This window comes from Vigna umbellata, chromosome 4 (genome assembly GCF_029865625.1).
Source record: "Vigna umbellata cultivar VRB3 chromosome 4, Vumbellata_1.0, whole genome shotgun sequence".
Classification (NCBI taxonomy): Eukaryota; Viridiplantae; Streptophyta; class Magnoliopsida; order Fabales; family Fabaceae; genus Vigna; species Vigna umbellata.
This window is the reverse complement of record NC_142168.1, coordinates 54,896,627-54,907,426: the sequence shown is the minus strand read 5'-3', so window position 1 is coordinate 54,907,426 and position 10,800 is coordinate 54,896,627. Positions and strand designations below refer to the sequence as shown.

The 10,800-nt window shown below is 35.7% G+C and overlaps 1 protein-coding gene across 2 annotated transcripts; it reads right to left on the bottom strand.

Annotated features, from left to right (window-relative positions):
* Positions 1-420: 420 nt before the first annotated feature.
* LOC124825021 (putative galactose-1-phosphate uridyltransferase) lies at positions 421-5,395 on the bottom strand. 2 transcript variants are annotated; one of them, XM_088114573.1, is made up of 4 exons: positions 4,861-5,395; positions 2,880-3,170; positions 1,358-1,665; positions 421-833 (listed from the first exon to the last, which is right to left on the bottom strand). In XM_088114573.1, the coding sequence occupies exons 1-3, from the start codon at positions 5,314-5,316 to the stop codon at positions 1,405-1,407; spliced, it is 1,008 nt and encodes a 335-aa protein (XP_087970699.1). In that variant the 5' UTR covers positions 5,317-5,395; the 3' UTR covers positions 421-833; positions 1,358-1,404. The 2 variants fall into 2 exon arrangements, with proteins under 2 accessions (XP_087970699.1, XP_047153514.1); XM_047297558.2 differs by lacking the exon at positions 421-833 and having other exon boundaries at positions 1,142-1,665; positions 4,861-5,394.
* Between the last annotated feature and the right edge of the window lie 5,405 nt (positions 5,396-10,800).

The window sequence follows — 10,800 nt, the reverse complement described above, 5'->3', positions numbered from 1 at the left end:
ATCATAATCAGTCAATTTATTAACCTTACCATGCTATACTTAACATTTTTCATTTCTTTTTTATTTTAAAAATTACTTTTAAGTTACAGTTCATGATAATACCTGCTGAGAAAAAGTTAAAACTGTTTGAAAATTTTCTAACTTAACATATATATTTAATTTAAAGTTTTTTAACTTAAAATTCTCTCAACTCATTAGCTTTTTGGATGGAGGGAGAAGAAAAAAATAACAATGCACGAGTTGCCAAAGCAGAGCCATTCCTTGACAATCAATGTACGAGCTGGGAGCTAATGTATCTAACACCATTATTGGATGTGATAAGTTACTATAGAATTGAAAAAGAGGAAACATACATGATTGAAATAGAATGTCATTCTGTTATTGACAGAATAATTAGGATCAAGATCCTCTACAGTTCAATTGTTACAGCAGACCAGTTCAATCATATGGTTATAGATTTTTGTGTATTAAAAAGTTTTACTATTATGATGGATGATATTATCTGTAGTTCAAATTTCAACGTCTAGTGATCCTGATCCAAATGGTTGAACTAACACAGTAGCATATAGAGCTCACAAAAATATTGAAGGTAGTTACTGAACCAGCTCAAAAAAATGTCAACCCGTTTATAGGGTCAGTTACATTGGCAAGAACACTGCTAACTCAACTTCCTATGCATCCAGTTGTTAGTACACGTGCTGCTGACACAGTCTCTATTAATAGAGATGGTGACGGTTCAGTGGTGGGGCTTATAAAGAAGTCACAGAATCTGACACCTTCTACTGTACAACTCAGACAGGAAGGAAAGTCTAATATACAATAATTGCATACTTCTTTTCTTCCAAAAAAGAAACAAAAAAAAAGGAGTTATTTTAGTGTTTTTCTCTTAAGCTACAAATAGTAACTTGAAAAAAAAAAACAGTTCTTAGGATATGTCTGAGTTGATATAAAGAATTGAGTGCAATCGAGATCAAACATTTTCCTTTTTATCTCATTCCATTCCTATCTTAGTAAATCAAACAGTGGACCAACTTTCTCATAATTCCATCTCCTCCACTACACCATCAATCCAAATATAGTCTTGAGAAAAATACTTTATCACAAAATCAATTTCATTTTTAGGTTTAAAGAAAAATGCGTCTGTCATGCAAAAACTACATGCATTTGCTTCAGCAAAAGGATAGATACCCTTGCCTTAATAATCCCGCAAAAGACATTGAAATTATAAAAAATGCAGTAACCATTCCTCTTTTGGCACAATCGCTTTCTCAGTGATACACAAAAGAAAAGCTTATTTTAAATATCTCAATGACAAAAAAAGCTTGACCCTCATATGTAAATCAAAGAAACTCATTACCTAACAAGTTTGAGACAAGGTTACCAATATTTGTACATGCATTGTCCTCACTCCGGAACTTTTACTTCCCTTAGAACCTTTGCAGCATCCTCGGGGAACACAGGATTTATGTAACACCCAGTTCCAAGCTCAAAACCCGCAATTCCAATTAGCTGAGGTACTATCTGTATAAACCAATGAGTGTATGCTAATTCTGACCCGTTACTATGAAGTGGACTAGTGTGAATCATATAGTTGAATGGTGGATTGTTCAACTGCAAAGACATCTTCCTGAGCATTAGTTTCAACAAACCTCCCAGTTCAACTGCCTGCAAAACAAATGTTAGAAGTAATTATCGACCTTTGGAACAAGAAACACGAATAAAGGAGATATTCGTACGTGTGTATATCACAATTTGCAGTAATACAAAGGTGGATCTGTGCTATGTTATGCTAACCATATAGTATTGTGAATTCCACAATGGATACTAATATTTTAAGTAATATGTGTGCTTTTTCAAAGATACTGAATATGGATTACATCACAATAGATCCTCAGAGTTATAATTCCCATTAGGTCGTAAGCATTACTTATTGAGCACTATCCACTACACATCCCTCACAATCCACTTGCTAATTCTTGCCCTGTTCTAAGTTCATCTGCAGAAGCATCACCAGCGTCTTATGCAGAATGCAGCATTTTCTTACAGCTCTAATCAGATATTCAATATAACAGACTGCCTGTCAAATTCAAAACTTTCCTCTTTGAACCTTTTACTTTTGCACATCAGAAACATGAAGAGCTTCCAAGCCAGTAGTTCGTTGTTATTCCCAATATTTGTATTGTTTCTCACTCCAAACACTCCATGTTTTTCAGATTCAGCTTGTGTCACTGTGAGAAGAAATAGATTGGGCTGAAAGATGTTCTATTTAGACAGGTCTGGTCTTTTTGAAAATTTTGAAGTGTAAGTCAGGCCTGTTACCTGTTATAGGTTTTTCTAGGCTTGGCTTGATATTTTTAAGAGTTTGACTTAGCCTACTTAAAGACCTATTTAGTTTTTATATATGTATGACTTACCCTTAACTATGTTAATTGACTAATAGTCATGGGAAGAATAAAATTATATTTAAAACAAACTACTAAACAAAATTTAAACCACAACAACTCGATGCACGAGGCACAGTAGAAATAGAATAATCTGACATTATAAGGCTCGTGTTTAACTTTATTTACATGATAAAAACTTATTTTTAAGGTTTCATATCATGATAACTTATTTAAAAGTTTATCTTGCAAGATTTCAAAATAAGATAATGGCTATTGGTACAACTAAAAGTTTAACACTATTTCAGATCTATTTGTTCAGACAGTATGTTTCTGTCACATGCAATCAGCCCATAATAGGAATGAGTGTCAAATCTCAGAAAATAACTAAAATTTAAGCCTTTAATTCATGCCACACATCAGGTGCATTATATTGAGATCAAACTAAATATTTGGCATCCAAGAAGCAGGAAGATTTAGCAAATAAACCACTGTTACCTTTTCCGCATCCAATTCATGGAAGTGAGCAGAGTGGTACCGAGGAACAATCCATATCTCAAAAGGAAATGTTGCAGCAAAAGGAACCAGTGAAAAGAAGTTGGTAGATGAATCAATCAAAAGATCTTCACGTTGAATTTTACAAATAAAACATTTCCCTGTCTGATCAAAATGATCTTTCATACTTGCAAGGCGGGCAGATACACTTGGTGGAATAATTGGCAGGGCCATCATCTGACTGTGAGAATGACTCATTGATGCACCAGCTGAAGCACCATGGTTTTTGAACACCTTCAAAGATTAAGAAAAACAAGTTTAAGAAAAATTGCAAGAAAAAAAAAACAGTAAACTATTTATGCAGACAAGTGAAAAACTTTATCAGTTTCAATTATTAATGTCAAGGTAGAAAATAATGGAAATCCAGGCATGAAGACAACATCTACCATTTAATTATCAGTGACAACATCAACCAAAAAAGTAAATAGTTATATTGTTAATGATGCAAATTAGGCATGCAACTATTGCTTATGGCTTAATTGCTCTGATTTCCCAAAGTAAAATCAACAATTATACTGTCTAGAAGTCATAGTACACAATTGCACACTGCAAGAAACCTAAAACATATTTATCTAAGAGCAAATAAATCCAAGATCCACAAACACTATTCCCCGATTTCACCTAAGATTTTATACTTTGATATATCAACACATATAACATATGCTGCATAAAAAACATATATTGGAAACTTTTACATCTAAAATTCCTGCCTCAGCTCTTCTGGAACAAGCAAGATTAAAAAACGATAAAAAAATATCAAAAGACGGAAAAATAAAGCAACTTCATGCATTACACAGTCAAAATATCAATCCCCATAAGAACACAACCAACAAAGTCATCAAAGATAAAAGGGCTTCATCCCCACACACCCCTTTTAAGCAAAAAAGAACACCTTGGTGCCAATGCGGTGTCAAAAAATACATAGTAATGCTAAAATCTAAAGCATAAGGATTAATTAGCAGAAATAACACATATTCAGGGATCACAGACGTTATGAACTAATTCAATGTCAACGAGCACATAATTTCACATTGTATTCATATTATTCTGAGTATTTAAAGTCTGCAAAGAGAAAACAAATTTTATTGATACACTTAAATCATAATTTACACCATTTTGAAACTAATACGAACTTCTACCCATAGAGTGAATAGTGAAGTTAGTTCCTCAAAAATATAGTGTGGGTAAATTTCTAAAAAACATTCAGCAACGGCCAACTCAGTTTTGGACCTTCTACAACTTCATCGTAACCACAATTGTGGCCCTGTCAGCTGCATTTGTACCTAGTTGAAGTGAGTGATATTTATGCCTAAGGTCCTTAAATGAGTAATTATTTATTCCAATTAGGACCTCTTCTGAATAACTTTACAATAAACATTTCAGAGAGGTAAACAATAACAAAAAAATGAAATAAGTTTCTCTATAATTAAAATTATCTTATGCATAAACTAATCTGTAATTTATTTTTCATATAACTTCTCTAAATTTTGATTTTCAATTAACTGGTGCATAAATTAATTGAGAAACATATCTCTGTTTTTCTTTGTATCTTTTTCTCTCTCTTAGAAGTATTTAGGGAAAAGTTTGTCAAAAAACATCCGTAGTTTTCTTATCCCCGATGTCAAACAGAAGTTCTGTATGATGAAATACACATTTACAAAGTTCAAGAATGAACGGCAATCGGAAGAACTCAAAATATTTCAATAATTCCTTCAATCTTCCTTTTGAGTATTGTAATTTAGCAATGTGCATTGAAATTCGCAAAAGTATTTTCCCAACTGCATTAAGAAAGTAACCAAATTTAAAAACAAATGCAATTACCAAATTTCCGAATTGATTAGACCATATAAACTCGCAAGTAGAAACACAAGGCTGCATCTTTCAGATGCTAATTGTGAAAACTGGGAGGCTAAAGAGAACGAACCTGCACGTATTGAATTGATTTATGGCTTGCGAGTTGTTGGATTCTCTCGGTATAAGCGACAAAAACTCGGCCAATTTCCGTTGGAGGCAAATCACTGAGGTGAACCGGGTGAACCGGAGTTTCTATGACTACATCGTGGAACCCAAACCCTGTCTGGAGCGAACCGGAAGGGGCGTGTTGGGGTTCGGGGAGGGTGCGGGAGAGGGCGGGGTAGAGGTTCTGGATGACCCGGATTTTCCAATTCGGGTCTCGGGGCGGGACACGGAAGATCTCGGGCGCGCACTCGTGCTCGTGGCCGATGCAGAAGGGGCACTGTTGGTTCGTATTCGGGTCGGTAGGGGATTTGGACTTGAAGTCGGAGGGTCGTTTGGCTCGGGCGGGTGAGAATATGACCCAACGATTCCACACAGCGTCTTTTCTGAGTTCTGGGTTTGCGTTTTCCGAGGACGAGGCCATGTCTAACTGTGTTGTTGATTCTTAGGCATCGGAAGGTTTTGCTTTTCGTTGGTTTATTTACCATTTTGGTGTAATTTTACACCCTCATTACGAGGGCAAAATTTAAAAAAAAATACGAAGATGGGTTAAGTCGTGTTCTTACACCATCTTTTTCAATTTTCGGTTTTTAAAGTATTTGTCATATTTTTCAGTATTAGTCTTTTTGAACGAGGATGATGTCTATAGAAAATACTTCATCGTTTAAGCTAGTTTCAAAAGATAGTCATAACAAATACTTAAAAACATATAAAAATATTTTGATCATATTATTTATAATAATTTATTACGTTTGTTGATCTTACTTATATGAATTTAAGTGAAGATGTTAGAATATATTTGTATTATTCGAACTTTTTCTGATATTGATCATCTCAAACAAATATTAGGGATTTTTTTAACAATTTTATCATGGTAGAATCTTGTTTGTTAACCAAGGTAAAAAGTGAGAGATGGACGTTAACCTTCCTATGAACTATTGTATCTCTTTGACGTTTTTGGAGCTCCTGATATTGATAATCATCTGACATTTTTCAGGGTTTGCCTTTATTTCTCGGTGTGTTAATAGCAAACTCAAGAATATGCCACCATCCACCCTAAACACATACTTCTTTAGGTTAAGTCTTCAATGGCACATTCTAAAAACTGAGAACAGTGTGAAAAAGTCTTTGGAATGTTGAGCTGGGGTTGAGGACTTTACCACCGTTTTGTTCACATATACCTTAATGCTTTTGCCTAGCAGGTGTTTGAATACCTTGTCCATGAGCCTTTGATAGGTGGTTCCAACATTTTTTAGGCGAAAGGACATCATCTCGTAGTAATAGTTAGCCTCTTCCATGATAAATATCGTCTTCAACTTGTTGGCCTTTGTAATAGGGATCTGGTTATATCCTGAGTAAGCATCCAAGAAGCTCAAGATGTTATGACTAGTTGTTTCGTCTACCAACCGGTCAATGTTAGGTAAAGGATAGACATCTTTGGGGCATGCCTTATTAAGATCCTGTAGTTTACGCACATTCGCCACTTTCCGTTGGTCGTTTTACTAGTACAACGTTGGCCAGCCACATTATGTATCTTGCTTCTTTGATGAAGCCAACTTGTAACAGCCTTGTTGCCTCGACCTTGGTGGTCTGCCTTCTCTCCTCGCCTAGCTTTCTCTTCTTCTGTGAAATTGCCTTTGCTTCACTAAATATGGATAACATATGAGAGGCTATTTTTAAACCGACCCTGTAAAATAAGAAAGGCCTTATATCTCAAGTCAAGAGGGAGGTTGAATTGGATTCACCCTTTTTAATGATCTTTTCGAAATCTTTATGTGTTCTTGGCTTTCTTGAAATCAATAAACAAATAGTAATGAATCAACAAGTTTAGAAAAAGTAGAGAAAGATCAAACACGCAAACAATCTATACTAGTTCGGCTATCACAAGCCTACATCTAGTCTTCCTTCAACAACCTTAGTTGAAGGGAATCCACTATAATGATTGAGTATATAAGAATACAAAGACAACTCTCTCAATGCATGATAACGGTTGAAAATACTGTTATATGTGATGTAATTTTGATACTAAATACACCCTTTTCTGCTTAGAAACTTGCTTGTAATCATGTTTTTCTGTTAAGTTGTGTGAATAAGAGAGTTGAGGTTGAATTTGATGGTTTTAGGACTAATTCCCCTTGTTTTGGCAGGAAATGAGATAATATGGAAAGTAGAGATGAAGTGCCAAGGAGATGGAGCTCAGAAAGGCCTGGAAAAGCACCAGAAGGGAGGAATGCTCGAAGCTTGGGCGCCCTTTTTGAGGCTTAAGCGTAGAAGAGTGCCGCTCACTGATAACAGTTGAAAAACTGTTATTTTCATGCTTAAAATTGATACTAAAAGCAACCTTTATACTTAGAAACTAGCTTGAAATCATGCTTTTATTGATATTTTCATAAATAAGAGAGCTGGACAGGTTTATGCTTGATTTCAGTGTTTTTGTGCAGGTTTTAAGGTGAATTTAGTGAAAGAAGTGAAGAAGGAGAGAGATGGAATCAGAAAAGACATCAAAAAGTGCAAAAGGAGAAGCCGAAGTCACCGCTCAGCGGCAGTTTACCGTTGAGCGGCACTCAGGAAGTCACGGGAGGTCCGCTGAGGGGCAAAATGGCCGCTGAGGGGAAGAAACGACTCACGCACTTACCGTTGAGCGGCACTTTTATGGGCTTGGACCTAATTTTCTGTAATTTACGAATAATATATAAGCTTTAGGGTTTCCTAGGGTTAGGTATCTTTGGCTGGGACGAAGCACAAACACACTTTTCACCCCTTGGGGGTAGATTGGGAGATGGTGACAGCTCTCCTCTTCTCTTTCTCGGGTTTTTCTATCTCTTCCATTCTTTCATTATTATTCATCTAGTTTCACCATGAATATGGTGAACTAAACCTTGTATGTTTGTTGGGGAATCAATGTAATCTTTTGAAGCCCTCATATATGGAATTTGTGCTTGCATCTTAATTTAAGATTTATGCTTTCTTTCATCATTAGTTAGGGTTTTTCCTCTTTGCTTAATGATTGCGTTGTTTAACTCATTCGATGCATGATTATTGGTTTTGTCGATACAGGCACGTACGGGGAAGTCTAGATCCGGGGAATTTCTCCCAATATTATATTGGTTGTCGTTAAGCTCCTGCACTTATGAACTAATTATTAGGAATGCTAGGAATTGTATGAACTCGTAATTAGGGAGAAGCCTTCTTGAAAGGTACTTTAGAGAGTGGCATTAACAATGATGATTTGAATGTTGAATTCCTAAAATATATGAGAGTGGATAAGATGAAATTGACCCCCAACAACATATTCATACATATATTTCATTGAAAGTGTTTATCTTTTGCTTTTGCCACTGATCAAAAACTTCATGCATACATATTTAATTTTCGTCTTTTGCATATAAAAAATCCAAATATTTTGTCTTTAAGTCTTAGCTAATCAATAAACCACACAACTAAACTAGGTCGTGAGTCCTTTGGGAAGAACGATACTTGGTCTTACCAAGTTTATTACTTGAACGATTCGGTCATACTTGCCGATTGAAAAACAAGTTTGTGACATCATATTTTGGTGTTCATAAATTTGTCCATCACTCACCGCCCGAGTACCCTTTTTTGGGCGCTTGAGCGTCAGAACCACGAAGCTTGGACGCCATTTTGGAGGCTTAAGCGTAGAAGAGTGCCGCTGATGGACAAACGCCCGAGAAGCTGACGACCGAAGCTGTGCGAGCTCGATTCGGACTCCTCGAAGCTTCTCCGACGAGTGAAGACGCAGCGGAAATGGACAAAAACTCGAAGAAGAACAAAAACAGAAGGTTAAACTCGAATAGAAAACCCTAAAATCATGAACGAACCCTAGAAAAGAGGGAAAACTCAAAATGAACCGATTAATCGGTTCAAACATAAGATTGGAGGAAAACAATCGGTGAAAAGTCTGGATCGAATGTGAAACAAGGTTTTAATCGGTGGAAATCAAAAGAAATGGTGAAGATGAGGTGCAAATATGGAAGGAGATGTATATTCATGAAGAGGAATGAAACTTACGGAGGAAGAGACGTGGATCTGTGATGATGATGCGTTTGAGAGGGAGAAACCCTAGCAGATGAGGTTTCTTCGAAATGGAAAATGAGAGAAATGTGGATGCGAGAGTGGGAAAATGGAAAGTGATGCGTTCGACAGAGAACGCGTGGCTGAAGGAACTTTGACGCGTGCCGGAAGCAGATTGGAGAAGAAGTGATTATGTGTGGATGATGAGAGAGAAGCACCGTGAGAATGGAATATGGAAGGGAAAGAGTGTGCTTGGAAGGTGGCTAGAGGGAGTCTTTGGACTCTCTAGCCTGACTTTCAAGAGAGAATAGTTTTCATTTCAGAAATCTTAATTCTCATTAAACTCAAAAGTGCTAATACAAGAGAGGAGTTGGGTATTTATAGTAACCCATGCTCCTTAAGAGCTAAGCTAGGAAAAGTAAAAAATACAAAAAAAAGGACTACGTCAAGGAGGATTCCATCATGCCCTCCCTCTTAAGAAAAGATTTGTCCTCAAATCTAGCAATCGCCTTATGAAGAAGCTCCACACAATCTTTGGGAGCATGGCCATCTTGGAGTGACCTTATTCTTTTAGATCTAGTTTTCTTCCTCCTAGATCAAACACGAATCTGCAATACACATCAAATATATCTTCGGTTAATATCAATCCAAGAAAGAATTTTTCTTTAAAAACAAGAGAATAAGAACTTCTAATACTTTGATTAGTAATTTTTAAAAATTTTAGAAGTCCAAATTCAATTTTATCTTGAGTTAATTGTTTTCTTAAAGATAACAATAACTCAAGATTTGAATTGTCATATTTTGAAAATGTTTTCATGACAATTGGTTTGGCTTTCATGACAGTTGGTTTGAAAGAGAAGTCAAAAATTGAAAAGTAATCAATTATTGGAAAAGAAGTTAAGATTTGGAAACCTTCCCTTTTAGGTTCCATAGTCTTTGAAAGAATAGGATTTGTCATCAGTAACAATTTCTCCTTTTCTTTCTTCTCTCTTTCTTGCCTTTCTCTCTTTTCTTCTTTTCTCTCTTCTTCTCTTCTTAATTCCTCTCTTCTTCTCTCTTCTCTTTTCTCTATTTGTTCTCTCTCTCTCTTCTCTTCTTCTTTCCTTTCTTCCTTTTCTTTTCTCTCAATCTCTCTTTCTCTTTTCTTATCCTTGATCTCCTTAAGTCTTGCCCCAAATTCTAATTCTCTACGAAGAAACCCATGATCATTTAAACTCTCAAGAAATAATTTTCCATCATCAATGCAATCCCTAATTAGTTCTAGGTTTCTTTTAATGCTTGAAGGCAAAAACTTTCTTCTCATGCAAGCTTTTAAATCATGCCAATCACGTATTGAGGACTTTCTACCTTTCCTAACATGATATTGTCTTTCATCCCACCACTCACTTGCATTTTCTTCTAACTTAGAGAGATATATGCTAAGGACATAATATTCACTCTCTTCATAAAACCAAGGATTTATTTTATCAATTTCTTTTTCCCAAGCTAGGTATGTTAATGCACCTATGTCTTTACCAAATGATGGAAGATTCCTAGCTTGTTTAAACATTTCATCAACTTTATCTAACCTAGAAGACCTATATGAACTATAAGAAGACATCTTTGTTTTTAAAAGTTTTCTTAATCTAAAGGGTTCAAAACTTTCACTTAGACAAGTCCCAGGTAAGAGAGGTGAGATAAAGAGCTGCTTAAGTACCAAGTCTTGCCTTGCCAGAAATGTCTTAGGCTACTAACTAATTACCCCTTAAACTAAAATCACCTTTAGAAACAAAGTACAAAACTCAAACAATTAAGCACAAATAAAAGACTAGACTCTCGGACTCTAATGTGATAAGGCTTAGAGTTTAATCCCTTTTAGCCTAATCATCCTAACCGT